This window comes from Humulus lupulus, chromosome 5 (assembly GCF_963169125.1).
Source record: "Humulus lupulus chromosome 5, drHumLupu1.1, whole genome shotgun sequence".
Classification (NCBI taxonomy): Eukaryota; Viridiplantae; Streptophyta; class Magnoliopsida; order Rosales; family Cannabaceae; genus Humulus; species Humulus lupulus.
Window position 1 is genome coordinate 231,865,783 of NC_084797.1, and position 18,302 is coordinate 231,884,084.

The 18,302-nt window shown below is 30.1% G+C and overlaps 2 protein-coding genes and 1 long non-coding RNA gene across 6 annotated transcripts; 1 reads left to right on the top strand and 2 right to left on the bottom strand.

Annotated features, from left to right (window-relative positions):
- Window positions 1–347: 347 nt before the first annotated feature.
- LOC133834046 (uracil phosphoribosyltransferase-like) lies at window positions 348–2,089 on the bottom strand. 2 transcript variants are annotated; one of them, XM_062263567.1, is made up of 4 exons: window positions 1,950–2,089; window positions 1,599–1,676; window positions 1,242–1,323; window positions 348–900 (listed from the first exon to the last, which is right to left on the bottom strand). In XM_062263567.1, the coding sequence occupies exons 2-4, from the start codon at window positions 1,644–1,646 to the stop codon at window positions 665–667; spliced, it is 366 nt and encodes a 121-aa protein (XP_062119551.1). In that variant the 5' UTR covers window positions 1,647–1,676; window positions 1,950–2,089; the 3' UTR covers window positions 348–664. The 2 variants fall into 2 exon arrangements, 1 of the variants encoding a protein (XP_062119551.1); XR_009893287.1 differs by lacking the exon at window positions 348–900 and adding an exon at window positions 1,012–1,041 and having other exon boundaries at window positions 1,950–2,083.
- A 2,354-nt stretch (window positions 2,090–4,443) lies between these two features.
- LOC133778359 (uncharacterized) lies at window positions 4,444–9,208 on the bottom strand. Of its 3 annotated transcripts, none has more exons than XR_009869089.1 (5): window positions 8,797–9,208; window positions 8,280–8,449; window positions 5,287–6,451; window positions 5,025–5,140; window positions 4,444–4,636 (listed from the first exon to the last, which is right to left on the bottom strand). It is a non-coding gene; the product is annotated as an uncharacterized LOC133778359 (long non-coding RNA). The 3 variants fall into 3 exon arrangements; XR_009869088.1 differs by having other exon boundaries at window positions 5,287–5,441; window positions 5,672–6,451; window positions 8,280–9,206; XR_009869087.1 differs by having other exon boundaries at window positions 8,280–9,206.
- A 7,785-nt stretch (window positions 9,209–16,993) lies between these two features.
- LOC133834047 (protein P21-like) lies at window positions 16,994–18,070 on the top strand. The gene has a single exon (XM_062263568.1). The coding sequence runs from the start codon at window positions 17,126–17,128 to the stop codon at window positions 17,831–17,833; it is 708 nt and encodes a 235-aa protein (XP_062119552.1). The 5' UTR covers window positions 16,994–17,125; the 3' UTR covers window positions 17,834–18,070.
- Window positions 18,071–18,302: the final 232 nt, after the last annotated feature.

Sequence of the window (18,302 nt, forward strand, 5' to 3'; positions counted from 1 at the left end):
TCGGGCCGTTTGCGTCAGTGCCCCACTGACGGTAACGGCTGTTTGCGTCAGTGCCCCACTGACGCAAACGCTCCATAGTGAAACGCGCGTTTCACTTAGGTGCTTGCGTCAGTGCCCCACTGACGCAAACGGGCCATTACCGTCAGTGCCTCACTGACGCTGTTAACGACCCGTTTGCGTCAGTGGGGCACTGACGCAAACGGTCCCATTAAACAGCGTCAGTGTATGTTATGACGCAATTGCCCCATCATTTGTGACAGTGCCTAACTGTCACAAATACTAATTTTTGGTCAACAGCGTCAATCAACTGCGTTGACTGACGCGTTTGACTGACACAATTGCCCTTTTTTGTAGTAGTGTATGGATCATACTAGACTCTAAAAACACATATAGTTAATGCACATTCACGTCCATATAAAAGTGTTTTACTCTAAGTCAAAATGCAGCTGCTGAATTTTAAGCACTAACATAAAGCCATAAAACTATGCATGTCTAAATACATATAAACAGCAGGGTCCAAAAAGAATATTAAGAAGGAATTATTGATAAAAAAAAAACAGAACAGTTGGTGTATATAAAGGTGTCTGCAGTCTGTACCTCCAAAGGTTGGTTGAGATTTTCAACGTTATTAGTGTTCTTGTTCCCACTTTATTAATTAATTTATTTAATTTGTTCCTCCCTTCATCAATTTCACCACTACTTTATATGTAAAGCAACGAAAGTTCAAGATTAAGATACTTTCAGAGAGTTCATATACAAACTCATTTCCAACTCCATTAACTATGAAATAAAATTGACAGAAATAGTGAAGAATAAGTTGTAGATATGTTACCACTTTAATTTGACTGTTCTCAACCCCACATTTCTTTATCAGGTTGAGAGCTGCCACTATTGTGCCACCTAAGATTCAATACAAAGAGATGCATAATAGTTTGAAAATCAGGTGCTGTAATATGCAAGAAACTATCTTAAATCTAAACATAGAGATCATTTTAAACACATCTTATATAAGTTGAAGTGTCTCCTCGTTTCTGACCATCCCTTAATATGCAAAAAATGAAAATTAAATGTTTGGTAATGAAAAAAAAATCAATTTTCTAGATGAATAGAAAAATGCAGAAGAACTGGTTGCGTTCCAGAGGGAAATGCTGAATAGTGAAATTCTAACATAAACAACTAAAAAACACTCAACTCATCTACAACTCTAATGATATACGTGATATGAGTATGAACTTTCTTACCTAGATGATATGTTTTTGTTGCTGGCAAAATTGATGATGCATGCTCTGCTAGAGCTAGACCAGCTCTTAATATTGGAATAACCTGTAGAATTAAAAGAGGATATAAATACTTGATAACATATGCATAGTGCATGGTCAATTATCATAGTAGGCACATAAACCAACCACTGATAAACTAAGCTTTTCCCCACACCAATCATGAAAACAACTATAAAATGCAACGAATTCACTAGGAGAAGTGGCAATCCCAGAAACAATCATCATATGCAGGACACAAACAAATTAGATATTACACAATAACAATTACAGAGAAGAGAGAGAGAGAGAGAGAGAGAGAGAGAGAAACATTATACTAACCGCTACAGGCTCTCTTGGGTCTATGAACTCAATCATTGCAACATCCATTGGTGTCTGAATCTCTCCCACTACGGTAGGCTAACATCCATAGAACACAGGTATATCAGAAAAATATTCCCAAAAATTAAGAAACCAATAGGGAACTCCTAACAACAATCTAAAATGAAAAGAACACATTCCAATAAATCCTTGGCTAAGAATTACAAGGTGCTTCTTAATAAGTAGATTAATATGAGGTATGGACAATGTTAAACTTGCGTTTCTACGAACATACAACACAAAAGTACACACAAAGGTACAAAATCCCTTTTCAAACTATCAAATAAATGAAAAAAATTGAGGGAGAAATACCTTGGTGTCGCTAAAAATGGAGGATACAAATGCTGCCGCTGTCCTCTAGGCTTGGCGCCGTCGAAAATAACGCAGTCGGTGCCGAAAATAGTTCACGTCGCCGGAGATGGAGCAGGTGCCGAGAGAACCTTTGTGCGGCTCCTCTTTGCAGCAGAAATGTAAGGGTTTTTAATAAATGAAACCCTTTTTTACTGGTTCGTCGCCAACTGCCGCCGCTAACCACCGCCAAGGACCTACTTCTTAAAACTGAACGAAATTAGATCTTAAATTAGACAGATGATGCAACTAGAAATCCCAAAAAAATTGAGATTTTAAACTCGAAGGCAGCTGTCGAACTGATCTTCTACAATAGCCGAAGACCACAGCCCCAAAAACTGCCAAAGCGCACCTGAAATCAGTTGAGGGAAAATGGGTTAAGGGCTTTGAAACTTAAAAAACTACAAAGGGCTAAATAGGGAGGGGGTTTCGAAGGAAGGAGGTCTGAAAAATGTTTGAGAAAATGGAGGCGTGTTTCAATTTCAATGAAAATGTTTATGAAAATAGTGGGGAGTTATACAGAGAGAACGAAGTGAGAAAGACGCGGGAGCAAGAAAAAAGTAATCCCACCTTAATTTTTTTTAGTTTCCCTCTAAAAAAAAATTCGCTTAAATCGTAATTCATTATTATTAATCTAATATTTTGTTGAGAAAAAATTAAAACTTGTGGCAATGAATTTTGCTTTATATATTAAATTTTTTTATAATATTTTTCTAATTAATAAAATAACTCTTTTTTAACTAATATAAATTTTATAAATATGTTAAAGAATAATATAGTCAATAATATAGTTAATTTCATAAATATGTTAAAGAATAATAAATTTAAATTTTGATATAAAAATTATTATAAATACAAAAGTTAATAATATGAAAAATTTAGAAAAAAAAATCTAGTTTTAAAAGCATTTAATAAATATATAATTTTTATAGATATATTTTTACATAATTTAGTTTATTTTTAAAATTATACTATTCATTAATTATAATTTTTTATTTGAATTTTGGCGACATTTTATGACTGACGGCATTGGACTTTTATTAACTGTCGGTGTTGGAGTCAATAGCGATAACGTTTAACTATCGGCATTGGTCTTGAATTAACTGTCGGTCTTAGGGTCAAAAGCGACACATTTTAACTGTCAGCATTGGTCTCGAATTAACTGTCGGCGTTGGGGTCAATATCAACACATTTTAATTGTCGGCGTTGGGGTCAATAGCGACACATTTTAACAGTCGGCATTGGTCTCAAATTAACTGTCGGCGTTGGGGTCAATAACGACATATTTTAACTGTCAGCATTGGTCTCGAATTAACTGTTGGTGTTGGGGTCAATAGCGATAGTGAAAAGCAATGGTGACAGTTATTAGGTGTCGGCGTTAGTCTCTATGCCTACAGTTTTTAACTGTCGGCGTAAAGTCCTAAACAATTACGACAGTCAACAGAGTTGTTTGTCGTGGTTGGGTGTCGGGAAAGCCCAATTTTGTAGCAGTGGTTTCAATATATAGTTGAGATTTTATTTAATAATATATGATCATTTTATTATGTATATAGTTTAATAGTGATTTATACACTATTACAAAAAAGGCTTTTTAGGACTAGCATTGCGAGTCCTCTATTTGAGAGCCTTAAAAGCTAAGGCTTTTTAGGACGCGCAATGCGAGTCCTAAAAGAATGTTTGCGAGTCCTAAAAAATCTCGTTGAGTGCCTTTAAGTAAGTTTTTAGGACTCCTGTTGAGTGCCTTAAAAAATCGGGTTGAGTAATTTTTTAGGACTCGCAACGCAAGTCCTACAAAATCAGGTTGGGTGCCTTTAAGTAATTTTTTAGGGCTCGCGTTGCAAGTCCTAAAAGAATGTGGTGTAGTAAAATAATGCACATCAAAAATTAAATTAATTTAACATTTGTAACATTAAATTTATATTTGATTAGTTCTAATACTTTCTAATAAAAGAAATAAACTTTTTTATTCAACAATTTTATAGATTTATTACACAAACAATAGTCAACAATAAAAAAATAAACCAAATTTACATATTACAAAGACAAAAATTACATAGCAAACTTAATCAAAATATATTTCATCAGATACAAATATAATATCAATTTATAAGTAATCAGTTTTGTGCAACATGAACAAGTTATAAGTATACTTGAGTATTCTTATATGAGTCGTTCAACTCTATCTTGTATTTCTCAAATTTATTGAAGTGACTTGAGTGCAGCAGCTGCTATGCTCTTTCTCTTTAGTTCCCGAAACACCAAAAGTTGTAACTCTTTATTAAAAAAAATGCACACAATGATACAATATACAACAATTTATAAAGAACCATTAGAACTAAAGCATATCTAACAAATTCTTCATTTAATCATATATAATTAGAACTTATGATGGAAAAAGATATTAAAACTATTATATTGCACATCAAATTCTTTGTTTATTTGCAATAACTAATGATGATTTTTATTTTTTATGTTCTTACTATTGAGAAGTTAAAAAATTCTCGAGTAAACAAAGACAATAAATATAGTTTAGGTATAATTTACCCACAGAATACAACAATCCACCATATGAAGCACATCCCTGGTTTTGGTTTGCGGTAGGGATTGTCTGCTTGACCATTAGAATTACTTACTCCACAAACAATGAAAACCTACATATTTGTAATTGCAGTGCAAATCATTCAGCAAATTTTCTGAAATTTTCTCTGTACTTTTGAAACCAAAAGAACCTAAAAATGAGAATAATTTTTTTCAGTTAATGGGAAACCTTTTGATTAAGAAACTGCAAATAACAAAACTTAGAGTAAAGGTGGCCATTGGCAAACACACTATTCTAATTGGCAAGCTAAAAGACGAAAGGATGAACACAAATGGGAAAGCTGCTCCCAAAATATGCAGTTGAATACAAGAATTCATATATACCACCAGGAACTCGCTACAACTATGTAAAGACTTGTACTTATCAAAGTGCCCAAAAATTATACAAGCATGAGATATATATATATATTATATCCAATAGTCACAATATATAAGCATGACCTGAATTGGGATTTTCACTGTCTCAATAATTTGTTTAGGCGACCAATTTTTGAGTCCACAGCAACTTGTCTCTTATTTTTCCAGCGCTCAATGTTTGATTCATTGGTAAAGATAACCTGACAATGATTACAAATGGAATCAGGTGAATGATGTAAATAATTAGAAGCTCACGAAGCATTGACCAGGTGAACAATGTCAAACTAGGAGAAATCACAAGACAAATACATTACATTTGAGATAGATTATATGGAAAGAAAATAACCAGTTTATAGCCATCATTGTACAGGCTTTGTAGCTTAGCAGGTATTGAAGGATATACATCAGAGACCAAGCATCTGGACCTACCCCGCAATAAGTGCATCAAATCTAGTTGTTAGTGAGCCAAATTTGTGTAAAGCTTCCAACAAATGAAGCATTCTGTAAGTGCACACATTGAAAATGTCTCGGGCATCTTAGTTCACAAGAACCTTAAGTGAGCTTGAACATTAGAATCAATATAATAAGATTTAAAAACTTTGTATTGGAATGAAATGTATTTTAGTTCGATTTTGTTTAATTTCTTCTGGTAATTATAGTTCAATATACTATACTAATATTGCACTTCAATGAAATGTAATTAATCAGTGCTTAATGAATATTATTACAACCTTCTAACAGAAGTATTTGCAAGACATCCATCAAAATCAAAAGCAGCAATTTTACTTGAATCGTGAAGACCTTCATCGTTGAGGTACGAATTTCCCTTCACTATAACTATAGCAGTGTAAGACAACTTGAGCCATATTTAACTCATGCAAATACAATGAAAGAATCTCTAAGAAACACACCAATAAGACAAACTATCTCACCAGTTATATTTATCATAATAAAAATTCATATACATATAATCATTACGAAGCTCTAGCTTTTCTTTTTTATTTTGATAGAAAGGTAATTCATCAAACTAGGCATCTGCCTCAATATAATGAGGCTCTACCTAGTTGTGCCTGTGACATATACAAACAAACAAAAAAAATCAATAATTATTTCCTCATGAGTATACCAGTACTAAAATATTTAAAATTATGAGAAAAATGCTTGGTAAATTGATACATGTTTTATACATTGAAATGAATATTAAATCAAATGAGGGAGGAAGAAAGTTCCAAATTTGACTGGTAAGAAAGTTGTCTTACGCAGATAAATTTGAAGTGCTCACCAAACCATCAAACCTCATTTCCATTTCATCTTAAATGGACAAAAAGAATAGCCCTACAGTAGGCTACTCCATACCAGATTCTCACTAAAAAAAATAATATACAGCAAAGACAAGAGAGCACAATAGATAGGATGAATGCGCAATAATTTCAACCTACCTGGTCCTTGTCATCTCCCAACCGCAGAGAAGATATCACAACTTCAACAGATTCGTCATCAAAGTAGACATCCTGCCAAAATGTCATGCAAAAAAACTTCTATCATTACCAAAAATCCTCTACTGAATATACACTTGAAAGAAAAAACTAATATTCAAGGTCAAGTTAGTAAAATATGTCTCCAAGACTTTATATTTTGTCTATGGCTCACAAAAATTATTTTACTTGTAATCATTATTATTTTTCAGGGAAAAGAATGAACTCGGTTACGTTTGTATTTCTATCATGCAAGCACTCTAATAAAAGTTCTACTGATTTTATGACAAACCATCTATGCATCACAAATATAGATCAGATTATGTATTAGCAACAGTAATAGAAATAATATTGGATAATCAGTTTGTCAATATAAAAACTGCATAAATTTCTAATTAAAATAACAGGCTATAGCTCCTGCTAGTAATACAGGAAAATAAAGCAATGCAGCTTATAGGGCCAAAGATTTATAGTTGTCAGCTGAAGCAAAGTAGTACATGTTACAGAAGACATACACAATAGTATCCTCAATCAGTACATAGAAGAACTAGTTAGATCAAACATTAACTTATGTATAGCAACTTTCTATGAAATTCAAGGTTCAATCAAGTATTAATCAGTGCATGAGAATATTTAGGCAGGGGGAACTAAAATGAACAATATTTTGAGCCTATTGTTATGAACTTTCTTTCCTTAACTGTATGATATAAACGCCTTTCTATGTGCGTTCCAGTTTCTACCAATTATGCTTTTACTTATACATCATGATAGTTCATTCATTATTATTGCAGTGACAAATTTAGAATATTTTATAATGGTTCAAATGCTTTTTTTAAGATGAAGAATCAAGTCAATGAAACCCAATGTCATATGAAATGGTGCCATCAGCCTTGAATAGTCCATAATTTCTCTCAGATGTTAGTCCAGGCTTCAAATTTTCATTAAATATTGCAAAAATATATGCCTTCACAGCATTCTTCGGTTGGAAAGGCGTTGGCAAATGATCAAAATATGAACCATTAAATTCTTATAATATGTTTACTTAAAGGTTAAAGAATGCTTATGAGCATGTATATAATAGACAAACATAATATTATGCAACAAACCCCATAAACGATCCGTCTCAGCTCACAAATAAGTAATTTTTTCTCTGATCATGCCTTATATATACTTATTGATTTATAGGTACAGGATTGCTTTAATAATAAAAGATATAATTTTTCAATGGTTCGAAAAAAGATAATGGAAATATGCCCAGATAAGAAACTCTAGTCCACAATAATAGCTTCATCACCATAAACTTCTATCAATTCTATTTCAGTAAAATTAATTATCCAATTGGAAATTCCATGAATGTTTTACTTGAGAGGCAACCTAAGTCAGAGAAGTTTCTCAAGAAAAAACTCAGATTAAAAAAGATCACATGGAGATCCCATCCCTATTCCCTCAGCTCTTGTTTACAATATGCAGAAAATAGATGAAACAAAATAAAAGTTCCAAACTTTGTAGAGATATAAATTCTGTCCAATTTTTCGTTTCATAAAACATGTCAACTTGATTCAATAGTTAGTCAATTTCATCCCTTTTTAACAAACAAGACAACAAAACAACAAACTAAATTTTGGTAAAATTGATTAAAAAAATTCAGCTTCAAGTACTGATATTAGCACCATAAATTCATCCAAAAAGACTACAGTATATGAATTTCTTTAAATGAAATTTGACCATATTCCCCTTTCAATTTAAACTACTCAAATAATCATCAAATTACTTAGGAAACTAAAGTAGACAAAAGATACAAATAGTCAAAAGTTTTGTAGAATGAGAAACTATAATATTAAATAGAAATTGACGAGCTGCTGACCTGCACATCAGAAATCCAAAGGAGGAGGTTGTCCCTTAGGGGTTGTATGATGAGGCTAGGGTGCTTTCCTTCCACGGTTCTTCTAACTTAGCAATTGCTTCCTCAAATGTCGTTCCATAAAAGACAATTCAATTAAGGACGACAACTCCACAATAAATAAAGCTATGGAACTAAAGAGAAAAAGAAATGGAACCCTAAATTAAGAAAGAAAGAAAAAGAAAAAATAACTCAAGGAAAGCCTATATACTAGTCTTGTACACAATAATGGTAATTCCAAATCCATCTAAAACCAATGCATATATCAGATTTAAACAAAACCCATGGTGAGACCCAAGTCGAGTTAAATCCCGAAAACCAAAATCAATAAACTAAAATAATAAAGCATCGATTAATAATATTCAAATGGAAGACCAAGTTCTAACTAAACATCCAAACAAAATCTAAACCAGTGAGAGATAGACAACTAAAGGGAATAAAACGAGAGAGGGAGAGAGAACCTTAGCAGGAGATAACCCACTGGTGAATCAACTTGATCTGAAGCATGAACCATACGTGCTGCTCGTGGCGATGAAGATGACAAGCATGAATCGTACATGATGCGTGGAACGCTGGAGCTCTGGGTCTGCGATGACCACCGACGAGAATAGATAAAAGGAGGGATGAAGAAAAGCAGAGAGGCAAAAAGCATGGAGGATGAGAAGCGAAAGCATGAATTGTCGCTGAGACCACCAGTTTTTTCTTTCTTCTTTTTGTTACCACCAGTTTTTCAAACAAATATAATTATTTAGCACATTTTATTGGCTACATATTTAATAATCAAATAGTAATATTTAATTATCTAATAATTTTTTTTGTGGCAATTATCTAATAAAATTTTAACTATAGTCTATTATGTATAATAACGAATTTATGTTGAGAGCAAAAATATATTTAAGAGGAAATTAAATTTTATATGGGAATTTTAATAGAGTGTGCAAAAATATGGCTTTTTAAAAAAAAAAAGTTAATTTATGACTTTTTTTTAAGAATTTTCACTTTTATGGGTTTATTATCCCATATTTTTGTATAAAAGTTGGTTTATGCCATAGTTATACTCTTAATCAAGTTTTATTAATTTAGAAGGGCATGTTTGTAATTTGATTGTTATTTTTTAGCTTATTTATTTTTTATATTACTAATTTTATATTAAATTTTTCTTTAGTTGGTTTGCAATTTTTTTTGTAATATAAATTGCATTTAAAATGATTTTTGTTATTTATTATAAACTTTTCTTTTCTTTTTGTTTAGATTGTACGTTTCTTTTTTCCAAATTCTGGGTAAGGTAACCAGTTAGTTGACTGATCTTTAATAGTTATGTAAAAAAAAAATCCTAGAGCTAGGTTAAATAACATGTATTAGGAGGGGTAACTAGTTATCCTGAGAGGAGTAACTTTCTGCCATAAGAGGGGTAACCAGTTACCATAAGATGGGTGATGGGTTATTCATATTAAATATGAAAATAAACATCAAATTTGAAGGAAAAAGAGGAAGAACACTTCATTAAAAAAAAAAAAGTAACTATAATTTTAGTAACATAGGTAACTAGTTACCATAAAGAACCCAGAAATACACACACATTAGAACGTGAAGGTAACTAGTTACTCCCAGAAATATACACACAAAGAACGTGAAGGTAACCAATTATCCCCAGAAATATACACACAAAAAACAGGAAGGTAACCAGTTACCACATATCTGAAGGTAGAAAAAAATTAGATCCACCCCCTTTCCCTTCTCTCTCATCTTCTTCATATAATTTTTTTTCTAGATTTGAATGTCCCCATTAGGGTAACTGGTTACCCATTCACGTTTTCATATTTTTATTAGTTTTCTTTCCAAATTTTGGTGTTCCTATAAATGTTATAGTAAAAAGAAAATGCTGAAAAAATTGATTTGAATTTTTTTACATATAGTGGAAAAAATTAAAAAAATTACAATAATAAAAGATAATAAATAAAAAAATAGTAAAATAATTATGTAATATTAAAATATGTATGAAAAAAAGGGGAAAAAAGAAAATGGAATGAGAAAATAATAAGTACAAAAAATGAAGAAAAAAGAAGGAAAAAAACTTAGGAAAGAAAACTAAAAAAAAGTATGAAAAAAACAAAACAAAAGAAATGATGAAGGAAAAAATAGATGAATGAATAAAAATGAAAAGAAAAAGAAGAAAAATAATGGAAAAATGGAAAGAAAAAAATATCAATGAAAAAATTGGTAGTAAAAAATGAAAAAAAAAAAAAAAATGGAAGAAGAAAAAAAGCGCATATGTGTGAAAAAAAAAATGGAATGAGAAAATAATAAATATAAAAATGACGTAAAATTAGAATGACAAAAAAAGGAAAGAAAACTGAAAAAAAAATATGAAAAAAAAAACAAAACAATAGAAATGAAAAAAAAAAATAGATACATAAATAAAAATGAGAAGAAGAAGAAGAATGAAAAAATAGAAAGAAAAGAAAAGATGAAAAAAAATGGTAGAAAAAAAAGGGAAAAATAGAAGAAGAAAAATAAGTAAGGAAAAAAGAAACCGAAAAAATAATTAAAAATAAAGGGAAATTTTTTTGAATAAAATAAAATAACATTTAAATTCAAAGAAAATATAAATATGATAAAAAAATGTAGCATTGCCATATTTTAGTTAGCTACTAATTATTTTTCTCATACTTTAATTTTTTCTTTAATAAATTTTCCTATACAAATTAAAAAAAATATAATTATCATATTTTTTGCATATTGATATTATAAAAACCATATTTTAAAAAAATTTCCTATATAATTAGTTACGTGCATATTTTTTTAGTAATAATTTATCCATGATGATAATTTGTAAGTTAATTTTTTTTAGTTTTAATTGTAATATATATAGTACGTGTTGCCAAAAATAAGATTTTTTGGAGTTCATGTTCTTCACTCTCAACAATTATCTTTCTATTTATTTTTTCCATGTTCATTTTCTTTTTTTCTCTAGAAGTACTGGTGAGTAAGTGCGGTTATATAATTTTAAGTGGGTCTACCACTACCACACTAAAAGACTAAAAAGTAGCTTTACCAAGATATTTCTTTAACTCCGATCTATTAGTCAGTATTGGCCTACCTTATATTAGTATACAAAATATAATATTTATTGAGATATCTTGTCCATTTGAACATTTTTTTCTTATCATTGTCCAGTCAATTTTTGTTTTCTTGACATAAGATTATAGTCAAGCTATAGTGTGGGTAAAACCATTATTATCTTTTTTTTCTTTTTTTTTTACCGAGGGTATCAGGGGCCCCACCCCCACTAATCCCTCGAGGCCCTGGTGTTTTTAACCGGAAACTGCACCAGTGGCCCCAAGAAAGTTATAATTGCTCATGAGGAATCGAACCTGGGATGGATAAGATCCTCAAGTTCGCCCTTACTACTTGAGCTACTCTTGGGGTTGGTAAAACCATTATTATCGTTATTGGAAAAGTAACACTCACATAAACTAATAAAAGTAGAATCTAAATTTATGAGATTTTTATATATTATTTTATATCTAAGCTTTATGAGGTAGCAGAAAAAAATAGGCCAGACACAATGATAACAGGATTTAAAATTCACACAAAGTAAATGAATTTAGTTTTATCTTAAATTGGTTTGTGTCATTTTGAGTTTGACCGGCCTAATAAACTCATTTCTTAAACATGTTATATTCAGGTTAATAGCTCGTCTAACTTGAGAGAAAAATATTTTACTTTCCGAACGTGACGTGACGTTAACCACGAACAAATGTCATTCGGGGGCACGATGTGATCAGTTGTAAGTGTGATTGCATATATTATAAAAACATACATTATGTGTCACCAATAAGTACTAACAAAGTGGTCTGCAATAAAAATTGAAGCGGCTATTTAGTAATATGCTTTACCTGAAAATGGCACTATAAAACCTATTTATTATTACATATATTAAATGAGTCATAAATATATGTCATAGATGTGTTATCAAATGAGAATTGCTAAGGGGCATTTTTTTATTTTATATTTTAGTATCTAAATTATGTATTTATCTAAATTATATTTTAGTATCTAAATTATATAATTTAGGGTAAGTAATTACTATGTGCGTATGTTAAAAGGCAAAAAAATTATATATAGAAATTAAGTAAAATGGGAAGACAACACTGCTGAAATTAATTAATTCTAGCAATGAATATTGTTGCACTACCACACAATCGAAATTTTATAACTTTCTTTTAGAGACATTAAAAGTCTATTATTTGTGGGAGACATTAGATGTAAAGTTATGGTTGTGGGGTTCAACGTCTCTCATGCAGAGACATAGAAAACATCACACGACTCCCACTAGGAGATGTTGAAGAGTGTCCAAAAACAGAGACCTTTCAACATCTCCCATGGGGAAACGTGTGCTATCTCCCACGTTACCAATGGTAGACATTACAAGCAAGCCAAAATGACTCATGCGACCCAATCCAATACATAGTCTTCTAGTATTTTTAATAACTTACAATTGTAATCATAAATAAAAAAATTCAATGTCTCTTACCACAAGATACTAAAAACACTTTCTAACTGTTAATGTCTCACACTTATGGGATAATTCATTATAGCTAGGAATAAGTGGAAATTATTGTATTGTTGTCATCATACTTGAATGATCTGTGCTTTGTGGAGTATCCAAAATATCTAGACTATGAACATATGGATCTCTGTCTATCCCTTCATTTCAAAACAAATATAATTATTTAGCACATTTTATTGGCTACATATTTTTTTTAATTAAATGGTAATATTTAATTATCTAATACTTTTTTTGTGGCAATTATCTAATAAAATTTTAACTATAGTCTATTATGTATAATAACAAATTTATGTCGAGAGCAAAAATAGATTTAAGAGAAAATTACATTTTATATGAGAATTTTAATAGAGTGTGCAAAAATATGGCTTTTTTTTAAAAAAAAAAAAAATTAATTTATGGCTTTTTTTTTTTAAGAATTTTCACTTTTATGGGTTTATTTTCCCTTTTTTTTTTTTGCATAAAAGTTGGTTTATACCATAGTTTTACTCTTAATCAAGTTTTATTAATTTGGAAGGGTATGTTTGTAATTTGATTGTTATTTTTTAGCTTAAATATTTTTTTATATTATTTTTATATTAATTTTTTCTTTAGTTGTTTTGCAAATTTTTTTTGTAATATAAATTGCATTTAAAATTATTTTTTTGAGATTGTACGTTTCTTTTTTCAAATCCTGGGTAAGGTAACCAGTTACTTGACTGATCTTTGACCGTTATGTAAAAAAAATCATAGAGCTAGGTTAAATAACATGTACTAGGAGGGGTAACCAGTTATCCTGAGATGAGTAACTTTTTGTCATAAGAGGGGTAACCAGTTACCATAAGATGGATGATGGGTTACTCATATTAAATATGAAAATAAACATCTAATTTGAAGGAAAAAGAGGAAGAACACTTCATTAAAAAAAAAAGTAACTATGATTTTAGTAACATAGGTAACCAGTTACCATAAAGAACCCTGAAATATATACACACATCAGAACGTGAAGGTAACTAGTTACCCCCAGAAATATACACACAAAGAACGTGAATGTAACCAATTATCCCTAGAAACATGCACATAAAGAATGGGAAGGTAACCAGTTACTACATATCTGAAGGAAGAAAAAAAATCAGATCCACCCCCTTTCCCTTTTCTCTCATCTTCTTCATATAATTATTTTCTAGATTTGAATGTTCTCATCAGGGTAACTGGTTACCCATTCATGTTTTCATATTTTTATTAGTTTTCTTTCCAAATTTTGGTGTTCCTATAAATGTTACAGTAAAAAGAAAATGCTGAAAAAATTGATTTGAATTTTTTTATATATATTGGAAAAAATTAAAAAAATTACAATAATAAATAAAAAATAGTAAAATAATTATGTAATGTTAAAATATGTATGAAAAATGGGGAAAAAAGAAAATAGAATGAGAAAAGAATAAGTACAAAAAATGAAGAAAAAAGAAGGAAAAAAACTTAAGAAAGAAAACTAAAAAAAGTATGAAAAAAAACAAAACAAAAGAAATGATGAATGAATAAAAATGAAAAGAAGAAGAAGAAAAATAATGGAAAAATGGAAAGAAAAAAAAATATGAATAAAAAAATTTGTAGTAAAAATGAAAAAAAAAAAAAAGAAAAAATAGAAGAAGAAAAATAAAGAAATAAAGCTCATATGTGTGAAAAAAGAAAAAAAATTAAAATGAGAAAATAATAAATACAAAAATAACGAAAAAATAGAACGAAAAAGAGGAAAGAAAACTGAAAAAAAAATATGAACAAAAAAAACAAAAAAATATAAATGAAAAAAAATAAATGAATAAAAATGAGAAGAAGAAGAAGAATGAAAAAATGGAAAGAAAAGAAAAGATAGAAAAAAACTTGGTAGAAAAAAAAAAGAAAAGGGAAAAATAGAAGAAAAATAAGTAAGGGAAAAAAAAGAAAAATAACTGAAAAAATAATTAAAAATGAAAGAAAAAATAAAAAATTTGAAAAATTTAAAATAAAATAATATTTAAAATCAAAGAAAACATAACTATGATAAAAAAATGTAGCATTACCATATTTTAGTTAGCTACTAATTATTTTTCTCATACTTTAATATTTTCTTTAATAAATTAATTTTCTTATACAAATTAAGAAAAATATAATTCTCATATTTTTACACATTGATGTTATAAAAGCCATATTTTAAAAAAATTCCCCATATTTAATTAGTTACGTGCATATTTTTTTTTAGTAATAATTTTTCCATGATGATAATTTGTAAGTTAATTTTTTTTTCAGTTTTAATTGTAATATATATAGTACGTGTTACTAAAAATAAGATTTTTTGGAGTTCATATTCTTCATTCTCAACAATTATCTTTCTATTTATTTTTTCCATGTTCATTTTCTTTTTTTCTCTAGAAGTACTGGTGAGTAAGTGCGGTTATATAATTTTATGTGGGTCTACCACTACCACACTAAAAGACTAAAAAGTAGCTTTACCAAGATATTTCTCTAACTACGATCTATTAGTCAGTATTGGCCTACCTTATATTAGTATACAAAATATAATATTTATTGAGATAGCTTGTCCATTTGAACATTTTTTTCTTATCATTGTCCAATCAATTTTTGTTTTCTTGACATAAGATTATAGTCAAGCTATAGTGTGGGTAAAACCATTATTATCATTATTGGAAAAGTAACACTCACATAAACTAATAAAAGTAGAATCTAAATTTATGAGATTTTTTTATATTATTTTATATCTAAGCTTTATGAGGTAGCAGAAAAAAATAGGCCAGACACAATAATAACAGGATTTAAAATTCACACAAAGTAAATGAACTTAGTTTTATCTTAAATTGGTTTGTGTCATTTTGAGTTTGACCGGCCTAATAAACTCATTTCTTAAACATGTTATATTCAGGTTAACACGTCTAACTTGAGAGAAAAATATTTTACTTTCCGAACGTGATGTTAACCACGAACAAATGTCATTCGGGGGCATGATGTGAACAGTTGTAAGTGTGATTGCATATATTATAAAAACATACATTATGTGTCACCAATAAGTACTAACAAAGTGGTCTGCAATAAAAATTCAAGCGGCTATTTAGTAATATGCTTAACGTGAAAATGGCACTATAAAACCTATTTATTATTAGATATATTAAATGAGTCATAAATATATGTCATAGATGTGTTATTAAATGGGTCGTTAATAAATTAATTGGTTGGCATGCTGACACAAATTGAACACAACCTTTTTATATAAAAAGTTATATGGGCAGTATCGTGTCCACTCATTTATAAACAAGTAAGTTTGTGATTTATTATTGAATGAGTCCAGTTAGGATTAAGCATTTACTTTTAGTTAAGAAGTAAATTTTCTACCAAATTTAGCAAAAAAAAAAAAAAAAGTTAATGTTATATTTGACTCAATATTTTTAATTATGTTTCAACGTATGAGATGAAAATTAACATAAAAAAGTTAATAATTCATTTAATATTTATTGAGAACATACATTTTTTTTTTATATTTTAGTATCCAAATTATGTACTCTAAGAAATTTATTATTAAAAAAATAAATTAAAAATGATACATAATTGGTCAATTACTAAATTATAGTAACTAGTGGCAATGTGGTAAATAAAAAAAATAGTATTTAATGATGTATCAAATTTGGCCATTACTTTAGTATCAAATTTGGCCAATATTTTAAAGTTTTCATAAAAATATTATCGAAGAATTTTTTTAGAATTAATAAGTCAAAGGTTATCTCTTATCCGTTTTGTAATTACAAAGTCTATTGGAAACTTTAAAAACATAATATATTAGGTATTTAATTAAAATCCAGAAGTATAGAATGATTCATGCAATATTCTAAATTATTAGTGGCTAATATATATATATATTTAATTATAGGGGTTTAAAACTCATTTTATTTATTTTGTGAGTTTATTTCTATTAGTCATGAGACATAACATGGAGAAATTATTTAGTCCCTGATATAATATCTAATGCATGCTTACATATATAATGTCTTGAAACAAAAATGATTAATTAATTAATTACTAGTTTCATATTGATTATACAACTAATGAGAGCTATAAGTTTGATTTGTTTGGAGGGAAGTCTCCTAGAAAATACAGAAGAAGGTTTTATATGATGACTCCCTTATCCCATTATTATTTGACACTTTATAGTAAACACCACTAAGCTCTATATAAATAACTCCAAGCACTTGATCATAGTCACCCCATTAATTATATGCATTGTTACCTAAATCTCTCTCAATCTCCTAAAATGATGAAGTCCATTCTCTCATTTCTTTTAATGCTAACTACTTACTTCTCCACCTCAACCTATGCAGCCAGATTCGACATAACAAACAGATGCCCCTTCACCGTCTGGGCAGCTGCCGTGCCCGGCGGTGGAAGGCAGCTGAACTCGGGTCAATCATGGACCCTAGACGTGAACCAGGGCACGACAGGGGCTCGCATATGGGCTCGGACGGATTGTAGATTTGATGGGGCTGGACGCGGCAGTTGCAAGACTGGCGACTGTGGCGGCACTCTACAATGCCAAGGCTATGGCCAGCCGCCCAACACGTTGGCCGAGTACGCGCTGAACCAATATAACAACTTGGATTTCTTCGACATCTCGCTGGTTGATGGGTTCAATGTCCCCATGGAGTTTGGTCCCACGTCGCCGCAGTGCAGTCGGGGGAGCAAGTGCGCGGCAGCTATAAACAGCGAATGCCCATCTCAGTTGAGAGCCAATGGAGGCTGCAACAACCCATGCACTGTCTTTAGAACCGATCAGTTTTGCTGTAACTCTGGTAACTGTGGACCCACAGATTATTCGAGGTTCTTTAAGAATCGATGCCCTGATGCTTATAGTTACCCTAAGGATGATGCGACCAGCATGTTTGCGTGCCCTGGAGGGACTAACTATAAGGTTGTCTTCTGCCCTTGAAATCATATATCATGGTCGCTAAAGTACACTATTAGCTTATTCTTATAATAAGCTATAGCTCCAGCTAGTCCTGCAAACTTTGTTGTTATGTATGTTTACGAAGAATAAAAGCTTATATATGCTTACTTTTACTTTGCTGGCATACTCAGTAGGGTGTGTTGAAGTTTGTATGTGCCGCCCAAGCTTTATGCAATAACAATATATATATATGTTGTTTTATTTGGTGACTAAAGATAACACCCATAAATTATATTATGTTAGTTTTCCTCGGTACCACCTCTAAATGTGATCCTGATCATCCATATATAACAAAAAAAAAAAAAAAAAAGAGAAAATTAAATATATGTATACATAGATTATCCATATGCGCACGTACATGTTCAGAAAAGCATATATATAGCAGCTTTAATTTACAACCAATGGGTAATCAATATACGAAACCATTTTGATTTTAATTCTTTATTTATTG